An 18,135-nucleotide genomic window follows, 5' to 3' on the forward strand; every position below is an offset into this window, starting at 1 on the left:
CCCTTAAAGATGACATTTAAGCCCTGCTTCCCCAACAGAACCGGAGGTAAACACGTGTCAGTGTGAAGGCGAGGAGTGTGTCTGCGGTGGCTGTAAACAGACACGGGGTCGTGACGGCTTGTTTTTCAGAGAGGATGTTTGTGAGCGATCGTCTGGCGACCCGTGGGTGGGTTTTCAGGCCAGACGTTCATCTGAGACGCATTTCTGCGGGTTGTGCTCTGAAGATTTCACCTTAAATTTGCCCCACTTACATAAGAGCTTCATCCGGCGAACGAAAAACAAGCCACTGTACAGAATGAGATTATTCAGCGTGACATTAATTTAGTGTAGTGCAGGAATCACTCGTGATCTGGATAGGAAACAGGGCTTTTTATGGACCCCAAATGACATTCTGATCTGCGTGTGTGTGTGTGTGTGTGTGTGTGTGTGTTTCTTACCCAGTTGGCATCTACTGTGTACGTTTTATACTTTATACATGTTTTCTGAAAGAAGTCTCCCATGTTCACCAGAGCTGCATTTATTTGATGATAAATCCTGTAGAAATTGTGAAATATTATTATGATTTAAAATAACCATTTTCTATATGAATCTGTGTTAAAGTGTAATTTATTTCTGTGATGCTCCGCTGTATTTTCAGCATCATTCCTCCAGTCTTCAGTGTCACATGATCTTCAGAAATCATGAAAATATGATGATTTGACAATCGTTTCCTATTTTTATATGTTTTTCTGAAAAAAATATGTTTATTATTGTTATTTATGTTTTTATTATGGTTTATAATTGAGATTACACTGATTTCCTTCTGGACACAGACATAAACAAGTCCCTCGTGTTCATTCAGGATTCAGTGAGGATAAATCCTTTTGGGTCCATCCCAGAAGATTCAGAGCCTAGTTTCAGGGGTGTAAAAATGACTTCAGAAAGCCGGCAGCTTCATTATATTACTTACACACAGAGATTGATTGCTTTTTTAGTAAAATCTGTTGACTTTAGCAATCTCTGTTGCATTATGTGTCAATTGTGACCATTCAAAAAAATGAGGAAGAAACACTTTTTGAACTTTTTTGGAAGTTTGCATTCCTATAACTCCAGAACCATTAAATATATCTTAATATCCTTTTATATTTGAGTCCTTAACCAATTTGTCTTTTAGTATCTTAATTCTTAAGGCCCTATACGCTTCCGTTCCAGAGATATCAAGATCTCATTATGGCTCCAGGAGTAATGTACACATGTGGGTCACTTTGTTTACAGCTGATACTTACTGTATTTAATGTGAAATGTCAAAAGAATAAATAATGCTGAAATTGGAAATGTAGCGTAACTTCCTCCATCAAAACAACTGCGTTGAATATACATGTCTAAAGTGCTCAAAATACACTGGTGTGTGTGTGTGTGTTTGATTGACAGCTGCTGGAGGAGTATGGGTACGACTGCCAGCGCTGCTCCCCAGCCCACGCTGCATGAGAGTTTCCACGGCAACGGGATGACGGACAGCAGGCGGTCGGCGAGCTCCGCCTCCTTCCAGGCGCTCAGCATCCACAACAACAAGGCCAAGTCCATCATCACTAATAAAGTGGCTCCTGTGGTCATCACGTACGTCCGGCTCTGTCCTGAGACGCCTGCAGTCACCGATCGTTCTCCTGATTGAGTCTCTGTGTGTGTGTGTGTGTGTGTGTGCAGGTATAACTGCAGACAGGAGTTTCAGATCCACGATGATGTCCTCCGTACGAATTATAAAGTTGGGAGGATCTCGGACAACATGCCTGAGCACCATCTGGTCCAGGTGAGGGCCGATCTCATGAAAACAGGTTGCATTTCCAGTGTTTGTGGCTAAATGCGAGGGTGGTAAACGTGTCTCTCTCATTAATCACTGCCCCGCTGCTCGCTGCTCTTTAGTCTTCGCAGACGTTTGCACCTTTCTCCGAAGGCTTTGAAGCTCCTCACCTCCTGGCGGCCGCTGAAGACGTGCGCTCGTTCCCTTTGTTTGCTCGTTAGTTTCTGTTTGCTGACGAGTCAATGACGAGTTTCGCTGCGAATCAACAGAGCGTCCGCTTGTCAAACACTCGTCCTTCTCCAGAGATTATCTGATGTTCTTCTGGAGCTGAATGCTCAGGGTTTCTACTTCCCAGAATAATAATTCGGCTTTTAGCAGATCGTTTTATTAAAGCTGGGGTTACTGCACGTGTGGCATGTTGGGAAGGACTGTGAAAATCTGTATTGAACTTTTTTTTGTAATGAAAGCTTCTTCCTCTTGCCTGTTTGTGCTACTTTAGTTCTACTTAAGTAATATTTTATTTACATTTTTTTAAGATTTTTTTTTTTTTTTTTTAGCTTTGGTCATTTTTATTATTTGTTTTATATTATTGTTTTAGTTTAATTAAATTATAATATAGTTTTTTTTATTTTAGTGCTAAAACTTTAACCAAAAATTTTAACAAAAACAGATTATACAAATAAAAAGTTATTTCAATTATGAATAAAAACTAAAAATACTAAACTGTAATAAATGTGAACGTTTTGATAATGACAGCTTCTGTCATTTGTATTTATTTTTTTTACATTTCCATTTAGGTTTAATAAAATATATATGTAAAAATAAAAATATGTAAAAAAAAATATATATATATATATATATATATATATATATATATATATATATATATATATATATATATATATATATATAAAAATCAGTGCCAAAACTTTAGCCAAAAATATAAAAAAATATATTAAATATATAAAAAAAAAAAATTATAATTATGTATAAAAATACTAAAATAACTGTATTTTTAATTTGAGTTTGTTTTTTAAATTAAGCATTATAACAAATCCTATCACGGTGTATATTTTCAGATCTTTATAGGCAAATTAAAGAAAAAATAAATAATAAAATAATAAATAATAACTTTCTATTACAATAATGAGAATCAGGAGGGTCAATAATTTTTAGTACCAAAAAGTACAGCTTCGTTATCTTCGTTTTAATTTCTTGTTGTCAAAAAAAAAAGTCAGAATTGTGAGATATAAACTAAAAAAGGTTGTGAGACGAAAGTCATAATGCGAGGAAAAAGTCTAAATTGTGAGATATAAACATTAACTTTTTTTTTTAATAACTGCAATAGTTTTTTGTTTTTTTGCAATTCTGAGAAAAAAGTGAAAAAAGAATTTAAATAGTTTTTTGTTTTTTTTTTGCAATTCTGAGAAAAAAGTGAAAAAAGAATTGTGATTTTAAAAAAACGTGGATTTTTTTTTTTTTTTTTTTTTTGTGTGTGTGTGTGCAAAAACTGCAATACATTTTTTTTTTATGCAATGGATATACCAGGCTTTCATAAAGATGTTTCTTTGCAAAACAGTTAAATAAAAAAAAACACATTTGATTTAAAAGCAAAAGCTGCATTATCAGAGCGGCTTGTGTTCACGCTGATGTTCTCCTCAGGGATCCTTCTTCATGGTGCAGGACGTGTTCAGTAAAGCAGACGTCCTCAGCACCAGCGGCTCGTACGGAGCGCCCAACTTCCGCCGGAGCAAAGGCAGCTTCCCGCTGTACGGCATGGGCCAGCCCAGCCTGGGTGGCTTCAAACAGGTCCTCCAGAGACTGCAGGGTGAAGGCTATCAGGTCAGTGCTCTGGAGAAAGCCCTGTGCAAATAATGATGAGGTGTTTGTCTAAACCTGCTGTTGATTCCTGCGGAGCTGATTAAACTGTTTGAGGAGTTTAAATAACGAGTTACTAAACAGAGCTCTGATTCGGCTGATTTACATGCGTTTGCTCTCAAAAGGAGGTGATTTTCTTCTGTCTGCGTGAGGAGCCGGTGGTGTTCCTGCGTTCGGACGGAGACTTTCTTCCCTACACTCCCAGGAGGAAGGAGAACCTTCATGAGAACCTGCACAATCTCGGACGCCAGGCGTGCTCGGAGAACCTGGAGCTCACCATCAGACGAGAGGTCAGAGACGAATCTAGAGCAATGAGGTTCCGGGTCAATGATGTCACAGTCACTTCCTTTATTTGGAAAACATTTACCTGAATGAACATTTGAACTTCTGAAATAAAAATTATTTTGATTTGATATGACTTTTCTGAGATCAGAAAAATATGGTTTACTTTAATATTTATTTATTTATTTATTGCACAAGTCATACATAACTTCATTCATTCATTCATTACGTGCATGAACGCGAAAAAAAAAAAAAACGAAACAGGAAGAAGAAAATCTTAAGGTACCGGTCACTTAGAATAGAATATAATATAATTATTTTGTTATAATAATAATAATAATAATAATAATAATAATGATATTTAATATTAATAAGAATGTTGTTTTCTGATCTTAGCATTAATTCTAATAATAATGCATCAATATAAGTATAATAAATTTTTGATTAGAAAATAATAATAGTAATTGTAATAATAACATTTTCTGATTTTAGGATTTATTATACTTGTATTATTATTATTCTAATTATTATTTAAGCATTGAAGCATACTATATAATAATTATAATAATGTTTTCTGATCTATAGATTAATAATACTGATATAAATGCATTATTATTATTATTATTATTTTGCCAGTGTAGCATATTCGTATAATAATAATAATAATTATAATAAGAGTACATAAAAATATTTTCTTATCTCAGGATTAACTATATAATTTTTATTCATTCATTATATTTTTTCATGATTATAATATGATAGTTTTTTTTATATTAATATCAAATATTTTTAGAAAAATCTAAGTTTAGGCAAAACAACAGAAAGGCGTTGTGTTGTTTTTAGGTATAAGAACATAAAACGGGACATCTAAATTAAAAATGATATAAACTATATTATGACAGTTACATTTATAAGCACTTTGCACATTAAAAAACAAATTTAAAATAAATAATTTCCCCCCTTTTTTATCAGTCGTTGACCCAAATGCATGTGCATGACCGTCAACTTCCTGTTCAGGACAAACTGGGCTCTTGTGTTTTCAGCTTCACGACTTCGCCAAACTCAACAACAACGTGTTTTACGTCTACAACGACATCGAGCATTTTAAAGGAGAGCCCCAGAAGATCTGCATCAGCGGTGAAGAAGACATGCACGTCACCGAGGAGGTGTACAAGCGTCCGCGCTTCACCATGCCCTCGTACAGGTGCACAGGAGCGCCGCATGCATGCTGTCTTCATCTCTGCAGCCGGGCTAAGTGTGTGTGTGTGTGTGTGTGTGCGCAGGTATTACCGTCTGCCGCTGCCCACGGAGCGAGCGCCGCTCGAGGAACAGTTCGATGCCTTCGTCAACGCTCTCCGGGTAAGAGAAGATTCTCCTGAAGCCCCCGACGTGACCTTCATGACCTTTATGATATAATTCAACATGAGACTGAAAAAGTGTTTCCTTGTAAAACGTACTCAATCTTTTTACTTTTGAAACGTCTTTGTTTTACATTCTTCTTCTAGACATTATAAGAGACTTAATATTGAAATTTAAACTAAATTTAAATACTTTATATAATTGCTGAAATGTATTTTTGTTTTCTTTTTAGTTAATTTGTATTTATTTCTGACTTAAAAATTTTAAGTCTTAAGTTTTTTTAGGTTAGTATTTAAAATAAAATGTTTGTATAGTTTTTATTTACATTAAACATAAACATGTTTATAAACATGTAATAAACATGTATAATTGCATGCAACTAACCGTATATACTACGTTTTTAATTAATATTACTATATATATATATATATATATATATATATATATATATATATATATATATATATATATATATATATATATATATATATATATATATATATATATAATATGACTGTAACAAGGGCACATTAAAATAGTGTAACCAAAAATTAACATTTATTTTAATATTAATCAATATGTAATTCAACTTTATAAGTATTCACTCAGTCCATAATATTATAATTATTATACACTAAATTAATTATAATAATTATTAAAGCAGTGAATTATACTATTTAATAAAAATAACAATAAACAGTTTAAAAACAGAAATGTTGCAGCATTCATTATTATAAATAAACATTTTTGTATAATGACAATAATTGTTTTTAAAGGTTTTCTGATCATAGTATTGTATTATAAAGCCTATATTATTATATTTAATAATAATAATAATTATTATTATTATTTTATTGTTGTTGTTGTTATTATTATTATTATTATTATTATTATTTAATTTTATAATTAATTAATCAAGCTGATCAGGCACTTTTTTAGCCCCCCAAAATATGTATCAGCCTTCATTCATTCATTCATTCATTCATTCATTCATATATTTATTAATTTATTAATTCATTGGATTTCTGCTTGTCTGACCTGTGTCTGTCACTAGTTTACCATGGTAAAGTGTGTCAGTGTGGTGTTATTTTTGTCTGTTTTGTCCCTCTGTCTCAGTTTGTGTTTGCATCAATCCTTCGCTTGTCTTGTGTTTTCTGTTTCTCTGGTTTAAGAGACAGAAGCTGAAGCCACAGATTTGTCGAGTTTACGATTAGAAAGCAAAGCAGGCTTCAGTAAACCACAGGCTGACTGCAGAAATGAGAAGAAACCGCTTTATTTGCCCAGGATCAGATTTTATGACATCCTTCATATTGCATGTGAAATGATCCACATAAGACTGCAGTCCTCTAAACTCTGTCCTCTTGCTATTTAAAGCGTCCTGACAGACCGCAGGGCTCGAGCCGTTATTTTACGATTTACAGGAAGCAGCTTTATAAAAGAAAGAGGCCACTTCCTGTCTCGCTCCAGGGCTGCCATCACGCAGAGACCAGATCTTATTTAATCACTTCACTGGAGATTCACACATTTCTAAACTGAAACAGAAACTCTGTGTTTAGAGGAATAGACCGCATAGATAGAAATAAAGCAATGGAAAACGATCAATCAGACACTTTTAAGGTTTTAAGCTAAATTTAGGATTCTCTTTACCCAGTTGGGGTTAAAATATTTATTTTTAAGTTAATATTTTAACAAAACTTTCAAGTTGAATAATGGACAGATGACATGCAAATAAACCAATAAAATTATTTAATAAATTATATAAAATAATTTATATTTTTTTTCTTTTGTATATATATATATATATATTAGTGCTGTCAAAATTAGCGCGTTAACGCATTCGATTAATTTGAAATATTTAACGCGTTAAAAAAAAATAACGCAATTAACGCGGTTGCAGTTTTTTTTTATTTCCAGTTGTGGCCTATGTGTGTTCAACGTGCAAAGAAATATGGATAAGACCAAGGAAGGACTTTTAGACGGAAAGTTTCAGTATAAAACTCTGCCGGATTACTCTTCAGTCTGCCACAAGAAACATTACTCTTCATTTAGTCTGCCACAAGAAACAGCAACATTAAAATCATGAACTCAAATGTCATTGTTTAAAAAAAACAAAACAATGACTGTAACAGTGCGTAAATCAGACCTTTCTGTAACGCTAACGTTAATAAGCTTAAACGAAAATAACATAATAATTGTGTAGCGGAGTATTTTTTGAACGCATTGCCGCGAACTGTCAATCACTCCTGTGCGCGTGCATCACTGTCCTCGCAGCTGCAGCAACTTGCGCTCTCTCTCTTTATCAAGCTTTAAAGCAAAAAGGGGACAAAAAGATCATATTCTCTTTGTGCATAGGCTATAGATTAATTAGATAAATGAATATCTCAATTTGTGCCTTGCCGTCTACGGTATTTTTTTAGAACTTAGAAAAAAGATGCTGCAGCCAATGAGCAGCCAGCGGGGGCTGCAGGACGACTCAACCTCCGCAGACAGTTTTTAATGTTTATCAGACAATAAATACTCAAGATTTTGCTTTAGTATAACTCACAACGAGTTTCACACACCTTCTCCGGCCACGTTGAGTTGTTGACACTTAACAGTGGGAAAAGCGACACACGCGCTATTCACTTGTATAACTTAAGGGTGAATGGGTAATGTAGTTTCTGCTCTGGGTGGGATGAATTAGGAAGCTTGCATTGTGAAGGGGGCTCTGAAAATCGGCAGTGCAGGTAAAAGATTAAAACCTCTATTAAAACAGATGTCCAAATGAGCGTACCGGTACGCTACAAGCACGTTCTGGGCGCACGGAGAGGTGGCGGTACGCTCAAGAGCTATATTTGGAAGTGGCGGTACTGAGTACCGGTGCTACTGGCCCACTTAAAGCACTGGCAATGACTATACTTTGGATTTTTTTTGCAGTCCACTTAGAATTAAACATGGAAATCATTTTTGTTTTTTATTGGCATTGATTGTTTTGAAATTCAAATGGTACTTACATGCCTGTGTTTTTATTTCTGTAATAAATATGGCTTTCAAGCCAACAGTTAATTTGGAGGATATTGATGGTTTATTGCAGGGATGTTGTTTACATGAGAAAATCTGTGTTACAAGTTAAACATAAATTCCAATAAACAATCATATTTTGAATTTAAATAGTTTCTTTGTCTTGAGTTTACATTAATTATTTACATTTTACATTTACATATCCAAAAAGTTTCAGTCTTTTAATTGTGATTAATCGCGATTAATCGCGATTAATTTAAAAAAATTGTGCGATTTAATTAGTTAATTTTTTTTAATCGATTGACAGCACTAATATATATATAAACTTAATTTAATATTTATTTTAAGTAGAAAAAACTTTTTTTATGGTTTTAGTTGACCAAAATAAAACTGATTTTTTAAAGTATTTTTTATTTTTATTTTGCATTTTTGTGATTTCACGAACCTTTACAGTTCTCTCATGAACCCCTCGAATTAGAAAAATTACGCTCGTAATTTCAAAGTGAAGGCTTATAATAAACTTTTAAGCACTTTTCTTTCTTTTTTTCCCTTGGACAAGCAGCCAATCACAGGCTTCAGAAGACTCAGCCCCGCCTCCTCACTAAGATGAGAGCTTTAGTCTTCCTCACTTCGAGCTGCTCTGAGATTGCTCCTGACTTGCTCTTGAACTAAGACTCCTACAGAGACTTTTTGAAGCTAAATGAGCTCTTCTCTGGTTCTGTCAGGAGAATCCGTCTCTGTCCTTGAGTCGTGACGCGTCGCGGTCTCTTCCCGCTCTGCTGTTCAGCTGTCAGGTGGGAGTCGGCCGAACGAATCTGGGAATGATCCTGGGATCTCTGGTGATGATGCACCTGACACGGGCGACCCAGGAGCCCTCAGCACCGTAAGAACCCGAACACATTTATTTGATCAAAAACACTGTAAAAATTGTGAAATAATATTAGATTGTAAAACAGCAGTTTTCTGTGTGTATCTGAGTTAAAGTGTAATTTATTTCTGTGACGCTCCGCTGTATTTTCAGCATCATTCCTCCAGTCTTCAGTGTCACATGATCTTCAGAAATCAGAATAATATGATGATTTACTGCTCAAGAAACATTTCTGATTATTATCAGTGTTGAACACAGTCGTGCTGTGCAATATTTCTGTGGAAAATCTGATACATTTTATTTTAAGGTTCAAAAAGAAAAAAATATATTTTAATTAACTGCGTGAATAAAAGCATTTATTTCTTTCAAAAAGATTTATAAATGTAGTTGTTTAAAGTGAATGATGTCTCATGTTCGTAGAGCCGAAGAGGATGTGACAGAGAAACCCAAAATGCAGTTCTGGGTTATTCAGACCCTCATCAGTAAGCTGCCTAAAGGTCAAGAGGTCATGGAAGAGGTTTGTATATGTAACACACATATATAAACTCTCGGGATGAGGTGTTGAGCGTGTGCTGCTGTGTTTCAGGTGGACCGAGCCATCGATCTGTGCTCCGAGATGCACGACATCCGAGAGGCGATTTACGAGAACAAACAGAAGCTGGAGGGAATCGGCGAAGACTATCAGATCCAGGTCAGAATATCTGCAGGGAATCATGGGAAAGATGCATGTGTTTCTGTTTGCATTGTCTATAGAATTAAATAGGTTGTTTTTTATTATTTTTTGTTGCATTTTACACTAATATGGAATTTGGGATTTTATTTATTTATTTTAAAATATATATTCTAAAATACTGAAAAAAATATTTGCATCACAGAAATAAATTTGGAATTTTAATTTTAATTTCGAAAAAATATTTCACAATTTTTATTATACATTCGATCAAATAAATGCTAATAATTATTATTGTGTGCAGAACCAGCTGTAAATACAAACCCTGAGTAGATTAACGGCCTACAGCTGAACAGATTGTGAATAAAGTGTGTGTGTGTGTGTGTGTGTGTGTGTGTGTGTGTTTTCAGGGAAGCAGCACTAAAGATTACTTCCTCCATCGAACTCTACAGAGTCTGGAACGATATTTCTACCTGATCGTCTTTAACGCTTACCTGCATGAACAGGTACAGTGTTTTCAAACCGCTGTTTTAAGAGTCGTTATTCATTTGTCCGTCATATTTATTATGTTTTCTCCTCTGTTCTAGTATCCGCTGGCGTTCGCCTGTAGTTTCAGCCAATGGCTGTGCTCTCACGCCTGGATGTACCGCCTCCTCTCCTGCATGAACCAATCAGAGCTCAGAGCTCCAGCTGACCTGCTCACGAAAGGAGCTCGAGTTCTGGTGAGAAACAACAATACCCTTCTGAAAGTGCTTGGATTTTATTTTATTTTGTTTTTGTTTTTGTTTTTGTTTTTATTTTATTTTATTTTATTTTATTTTATTATTTTTTTTTTTTATTTTTTTTTTTTTTTTTTCATTTTAATTTATTTTAATTAAATTTATTTTAATTTAATTTATTATTTGGTTTATTTTTTTTATTTATTATTATTATAATTATTTAATTTTTTTTTTTTTTCAAACATAATATTCACATTTGGTTGCAGACCAAATATAGACATGAAATCTATGCATTGTGCATATAATCATGACTGAGAAACTACTGTAGGTCTGTTCCTCACTTATACTGAATGACCTCAGGAGATCTCAATACAGTGGTCAGTGAGTGTGAATTACTTTTACTGACAGTCTTACCGAAAGCATTATATTGTAAAGAGCAGCATGAATCCTGATGATCTCAGCAGATTCACTGTATTTGATCTGGAAGTGTTTCTCCATTGAGATTAATGTGGCTTCGCTCTGCCTTTCTCACTTAGCAACAGTTTCTAAAGAAAGTGTGACTTGTCAACAGATGTATCTTTCTAATCTGTGGCCTCGAGCTCTTTCTTTATCTCTGAATTGACTGATCTGAGGAAGTCGAGCTATGAATATCTTGCATGGCATTTTCACCGTCAGGGTTCAAAACAGACCTTGAAACATACAAAATATCTGTGAGGAGTGTTTTAATAGACTGTGAGTGTTATAACTCCTCTATGAATGGGTCGATTCATATAAAAAAATAATCTTTTTTTATATATAATTTTTTGTAATTTTTCATACTTTGCTATTTTTTTAAGAGGTTTTAAAAAATATCATGCTCCCCTCAAATATCAAGCTAAATATTTGTCATTATTTTTATTCTTAATATTTCATGAGTTTTGCCATTTTTCCTTAAATGTGACTTTTTTTTTTTGAGTACTGTTTAACTCCTTTTAACATTTATTTTTTTATTTTGTATTATTATTATCTAAGCAACTAGGTTGAATAGTCATGCTTAATAAAAAATTAATTAAATATTTAATTAGTATAATAATTATTATTAAGAAAAGGTGCTATAAAAAATAACTTATTATTATTATATTTTATTTTTATTTTTTCTTTATTTTATTTCTCCTTTCCAAAACCCAAGGTTGTTTTACCAAGCTAGATGTGGAAAAATATTATCTATTGTAAAATGAATCAAAAATGAATCATTGGTACCCTTTTCGTCATCTCTTCATATTAAACTGAATAATCATTTTGAAAATATTTACAAATATTATGCTAATATTTCTCTGACTGAATGAGCACGTACGATGGATTATTTCTAAAGCGATGTGTTGTGTTTCCAGGTTGCAGATGAATATTTAGCGCCTGACGTTCTGAGCACCATTAAGCAGATGAAAGTGGCTAATTTCAGACGAGTGCCCAAGATGTCAATCTATGGGATGGCACAGCCCACATCTGAGGTAACTCTTCCCAGAAGCCCCTTCAGACTGACTCTGATGTCTCCTGATGGGGTTTATTAATACTCATCCACAGCATCGCTCACGTTTCAGGCGACCGGAGCCGTTCTGGAGTATCTGACGGATGAGAAGAGGAAGCACAGCAGTGTATTGTGGGTGAATTTACAGGATGAGCTGGTTGTGGAGGGTAACGGCCAGATCTTCTGTCCCAGAGAGCCCACGCGTGTGGACCAGCACATATGTGTGCCCTCGTCCCAGACGCAGCAGATCGAGGTCAGAACCCTGTCATGTGTTGTCTACTCCAAACCTTCTAGACGTCTTTAATCTCCAGACAGTGAACTGTGTGTGTGTGTGTGTGACGTAGATGCTGGAAACGGCTCTGAAAGAGGAACTCGTGGGGAGTCAGAAATGGCTTGAAGTGACTCTGGAGCAGGAGAAGCAGATGAAGATGTTCAAGAGCTGCGTGACGGTGCAGGAGATCTTTAACCAGCACAAGAGTTCACACCAGGGCCTGCGGTACACACGGATACCCTTCCCAGAATGCTCTGCTCCGACTGAAGAGGTGAAACACACTATAGCCGACCTGTGAAAGATCCTCTCATTCAGATGCAGTGATGAAGGCTGATGAGGGACACTTCTCCCTCTAGTGTTCATCAGAGTCACTGTCACTCAAGATGTTACACCCACAAATGTCAACTCACCTTCATGTTATTCCATATGTTATATTCTCCTGTGAAAGAGATTTATAATCTGAAGATATAATCCTGGTTAAAGGTTAAATAAAATAAAAACTAACATTTATATTTCACACAAAAATATGTCCTCAACTAACCATCAGGTTATTCCTATTTTATTTTATTTTTTATTGATTTATTATTTTTTATTATAATTTTTTTCTCCCAATAATGTCATCAACTTTTTTTTTTTTTGAAGAAGAAACAATGATTATCAAGCTCCAAAAGCGGTAAAAAAACACCATGAAAGTATCTTTAAGCAGTCTGTGTCACACATGCACTATTTTTAAAGTTATCTGAAGGCAATTCAATTCCTTATTCACCGATAAAGATGAAAATATGATTAAGATAAAATGAATAAGATGTTTCATCACTAGCATGAATAGCACATGAACAAGCTGTTCTCCGGCGATGACATGATGGTGGGTAAATATGACAGGATTGTCATTTATGGGTGAACTATTGCTGTAATAGACTGCAGTTCTGTTATTCTGAATGAAAACCTGGTTTTATTGTTGTTCAGCCAGACAGATTCATTATCTTTCTTTTGTGTGTCAGAGTCTTCTGAATGCTTTCATGAAAGTGATTTATCTTAGTCTGCTTTATCTCTTTCATTCTGTCACACTGATAATGACCTGCATGTGTGTCTGTCTACGTGTGTGTGTCTGTTTTTCTGTGTGTCTCTATCTCTCTCTTTCTCTCTGTGTGTGTGTTCAGGGTTTTGACAGGCTGCTGGAGGCGATGAAGTCTTGTCTCGCTGAAGACTCTCTCTCTGCGTTTGTCTTTAACTGCTCTAATGGTAAAGAACGGACGACCACAGCAATGGTGATCGCTGCGCTCACGCTCTGGCACTTCAACGTACGTCTCAATCACAACATACATGTTTTACAGCCAGATCGCGACACTGTAACACTGCACCGTACAGATGTTATACAGCCAGATCGCGACACTGTAACACTGCACCGTACAGATGTTTTACAGCCAGATCGCAACACTGTAACACCGCACCGTACAGATGTTATACAGCCAGATCGCAACACTGTAACACTGCACCGTACAGATGTTATACAGCCAGATCGCGACACTGTAACACTGCACCGTACAGATGTTATACAGCCAGATCGCGACACTGTAACACTGCACCGTACAGATGTCATACAGCCAGATCGCGACACTGTAACACTGCACCGTACAGATGTTATACAGCCAGATCGCGACACTGTAACACTGCACCGTACAGATGTCATACAGCCAGATCGCGACACTGTAACACTGCATCGCACAGATGTCATACAGCCAGATCGCGACACTGTAACACTGCACCGTACAGATGTCATACAGCCAGATCGCGACACTGTAACACTGCATCGCACAGATGTCATACAGCCAGATCGCGACACTGTAACACTGCACCGTACAGATGTTATACAGCCAGATCGTGACACTGTAACACTGCACCGTACAGATGTTATACAGCCAGATCGCGACACTGTAACACTGCATCGTACAGATTTCATACAGCCAGATCGCGACACTGTAACACTGCACCGTACAGATGTTATACAGCCAGATCGCGACACTGTAACACTGCACCGTACAGATGTCATACAGCCAGATCGCGACACTGTAACACTGCATCGCACAGATGTCATACAGCCAGATCGCGACACTGTAACACTGCACCGTACAGATGTTATACAGCCAGATCGCGACACTGTAACACTGCACCGTACAGATGTTATACAGCCAGTTCGTGACACTGTAACACTGCACCGTACAGATGTTATACAGCTAGATCGCGACACTGTAACACTGCATCGTACAGATTTCATACAGCCAGATCGTGACACTGTAACACTGCATCGTACAGATGTTATACAGCCAGATCGCGACACTGTAACACCGCACCGTACAGATGTTTTACAGCCAGATCGCGACACTGTAACACTGCACCGTACAGATGTTATACAGCCAGATCGCGACACTGTAACACCGCACCGTACAGATGTTATACAGCCAGATCGTGACACTGTAACACTGCACCGTACAGATGTCATACAGCCAGATCGCGACACTGTAACACTACACCGTACAGATGTTTTACAGCCAGATCGCGAAACTGTAACACTGCACCGTACAGATGTTATACAGCCAGATCGCGACACTGTAACACTGCACCGTACAGATGTTTTACAGCCAGATCGCGACACTGTAACACTGCACCGTACAGATGTTTTACAGCCAGATCGCGACACTGTAACACTGCACCGTACAGATGTTATACAGCCAGATCGCGACACTGTAACACCGCACCGTACAGATGTTATACAGCCATATCGCGACACTGTAACACCGCATCGTACAGATTTCATACAGCCAGATCGTGACACTGTAACACCGCATCGTACAGATGTTATACAGCCAGATCGCGACACTGTAACACCGCACCGTACAGATGTTTTACAGCCAGATCGTGACACTGTAACACTGCACCGTACAGATGTTATACAGCCAGATCGCGACACTGTAACACCGCACCGTACAGATGTTTTACAGCCAGATCGTGACACTGTAACACCGCACCGTACAGATGTTATACAGCCAGATCGCGACACTGTAACACTGCACCGTACAGATGTTATACAGCCAGATCGCGACACTGTAACACTGCAACGTACAGATGTTATACAGCCAGATCGCGACACTGTAACACTGCACCGTACAGATGTTATACAATCAGATCGCGACACTGTAACACTGCACCGTACAGATGTTATACAGCCAGATCGCGACACTGTAACACTGCACCGTACAGATGTTATACAGCCAGATCGCGACACTGTAACACTGCACCGTACAGATGTTTTACAGCCAGATCGCGACACTGTAACACTGCACCGTACAGATGTTATACAGCCAGATCGCGACACTGTAACATCGCACCGTACAGATGTTATACAGCCAGATCACGTCATAATTATTTTAATTGAATTTATCATTTTATATAACTTTCTCTAGTGCTCTCAGACTTTTGAACCTCGCTGTATTTAATACAGAAATTATGATACATTTCTTAATCGGTGGATGCTTGATTATTTAGGTGCATGCTTGCATGGTAAGAAATTATCATATTTATGTGTTATAACTTAAACTGTGTATTCTTTGACTTATTTATGTAACATTGTATGTAAGATGTTTTTTGTTTGACAGGGTTTTCCAGAGTCTTGCGAGGATGAAATCGTAAGCGTTCCTGATGCCAAATACACAAAGGGCGAGTTTGAGGTGATGCTCTTTTGCATTATTTCCTTTTCTTTTAATATAACCTGCATTTTTTAATGTTTAGTTAGATGGCGAATACTGAAAATATCTATATCGTTTATAAACAAGACATACAGTTTTCACAATATATGCTCTGTTATATTTATATTAAATATTTAAATAATTATATAAATAATTTATTATTTTTAAATATTTATTTTATATTTCAATGTTTAATTAAATATTTGATAATAGTTTTATAAAAATGTTATTCTTTTATTATAATAATTGTATTATACTTTTGTTATTATTATTTTTTAATTTCTGCTCATGTTTTAATTAACTGACTCAAGGATCATGTTTCATCCTCATTTTTGTACTTCATTTATGATACAATTATATAGTTATAATTAAATTAATACAAGCATTTTAACATGAACATTTTGCTATAATATTTTTAATAGACTCTTATTATAATTTTATTGTTATTATTATTATTATTATTAATCTCCTGTTTTAATTGACTGATTTAAGCATAATCATATATTCAATTTTCTTTATTATACAAATTGATATTTATAATTAAAGAATTCTTTAATATACATTTTTATTAAATGTAAAAAACATTTGTGTATATATACGTTGGTGAAGGGCCATAGAATATACAGTTTGTACAGTATAAAAACCATTACGCCTATGGGATAAACACACTTTACACGAAAACTAATGTGTGTGTGTGTGTGTGTGTGTGTGTGTGTGTGTGTGTGTTGTAGGTGGTGATGAAGCTGGTCCGCTTACTCCCTGACGGTCACCGGATGAAGCGGGAGGTTGATCTGGCGTTAGACTCGGTCAGTGAGACCATGACGCCGCTGCACTATCACCTGCGAGAGATCATCATCAGCACCTACAGACAGGTAGGGGGCGCTCTATCATCTAATCTACTGACAGAACAGATGTACTGCCTGATGCTAGCTTTCTTAAAACCGCCAGCTTCAATCTGATTGGCTGGTTCACAGATGGATACTGTGACACTGTGTCAATAGCTGAAAATAGTTGCTGGAAGTTTGTTAGCTTCATGACATCAAATCATTTTACAAATTCAGAGCTTTATGTGATTTTTTTATATATATATTTTTTCCATTAATTATTTTCTAATATTTATTTATTGTAAAAAAATATATATTAATTGGATTTAAATTAAAAAAATATATTATTATAGCTATATATTGTATTTGTTTTTTTTCCTAATATTTATGTAAAATAGTTTTATTTAAAATGAAACATTTTAATTTCTAAATATGTACTTTAAATTGTATTTTTATTTTTATTTTCCATTAATTATTTTCTAATATTTATATTTAAAATAGTATTATTTATTTAATTTTAAATGAAAACAAAATAATTTTTTATTTTATTATTTTAATTTTATTCTAAATTTATTGTATTCGGTTTTTATATCATATATTGATTTCTATAAAATAGTTTTATTTATTTTTTAATTATTATACGCATGTTATTGAAATAGTTATTTCTGGATGCGTTGGATCATGCTGAAGTGTTTTATCATCCTTATTCTTGTCTTCTCCGAGTGTCCTGTAGATGGCAGCACGTCTCCTCCAGAGAAATGCTCTCTCATTAGGTTTACACAATTATAATCAGATGTTAATCAACTTCAGCCTGTTTTCATACAAGCAGCACAAATGTCAAGTGTCTCCTTGATTTCATTAGAAGGATTCTTGGAAAACCCCTCTAATGTTTGAGCCAAACTTTTCCTCATGCATTAAGATCTGCAGTGCTCTTCTGCTGGTGCTGTGATTTGTAATTGAAATGATCACAGGACGGTTTTGTGTACAGATGCTAATGCTCGTGTTAACTAGTTCACCAGCTGCTCTGAGGGAGATCTAGTTGTTTTGTGATGTTCTTTGAGAATTCTTCCATAGTAAGTTACAAAAAACTCTATGGAAGTCAATGGCTACCGGCAGTTGCTTGGTCAACAGCATTCTTCAAAATATCTTCTTTTGTGTTGAACCGAAGCAAGAAATTCATACAGTTTGGGACTTGAGGGTGAGGAAATGATGGCAAAATGTGGGTGAACGAACTATATGG

At 35.6% G+C, this 18,135-nt stretch overlaps 1 protein-coding gene across 2 annotated transcripts in view; it reads left to right on the top strand.

Annotated features, from left to right (window-relative positions):
- Positions 1-18,135, top strand: part of LOC113055782 (paladin-like) — a 57,454-nt gene that overhangs the window by 19,812 nt on the left and 19,507 nt on the right. For both annotated transcript variants that reach the window (XM_026222142.1, XM_026222143.1), the window contains exons 2-18: positions 1,411-1,596; positions 1,684-1,786; positions 3,440-3,619; positions 3,781-3,945; positions 4,981-5,141; positions 5,221-5,296; positions 9,022-9,179; positions 9,585-9,681; positions 9,751-9,855; positions 10,245-10,340; positions 10,422-10,556; positions 11,924-12,040; positions 12,131-12,310; positions 12,402-12,599; positions 13,489-13,629; positions 15,982-16,053; positions 16,803-16,943. In XM_026222142.1, the coding sequence (XP_026077927.1) occupies positions 1,424-1,596; positions 1,684-1,786; positions 3,440-3,619; positions 3,781-3,945; positions 4,981-5,141; positions 5,221-5,296; positions 9,022-9,179; positions 9,585-9,681; positions 9,751-9,855; positions 10,245-10,340; positions 10,422-10,556; positions 11,924-12,040; positions 12,131-12,310; positions 12,402-12,599; positions 13,489-13,629; positions 15,982-16,053; positions 16,803-16,943 (2,298 nt within the window). In that variant the 5' untranslated portion in view covers positions 1,411-1,423. The remainder of the gene's footprint in view (positions 1-1,410; positions 1,597-1,683; positions 1,787-3,439; positions 3,620-3,780; positions 3,946-4,980; positions 5,142-5,220; positions 5,297-9,021; positions 9,180-9,584; positions 9,682-9,750; positions 9,856-10,244; positions 10,341-10,421; positions 10,557-11,923; positions 12,041-12,130; positions 12,311-12,401; positions 12,600-13,488; positions 13,630-15,981; positions 16,054-16,802; positions 16,944-18,135) is intronic.

The sequence above is a fragment of the Carassius auratus genome, chromosome 37 (assembly GCF_003368295.1).
Source record: "Carassius auratus strain Wakin chromosome 37, ASM336829v1, whole genome shotgun sequence".
NCBI classification, from domain to species: Eukaryota; Metazoa; Chordata; class Actinopteri; order Cypriniformes; family Cyprinidae; genus Carassius; species Carassius auratus.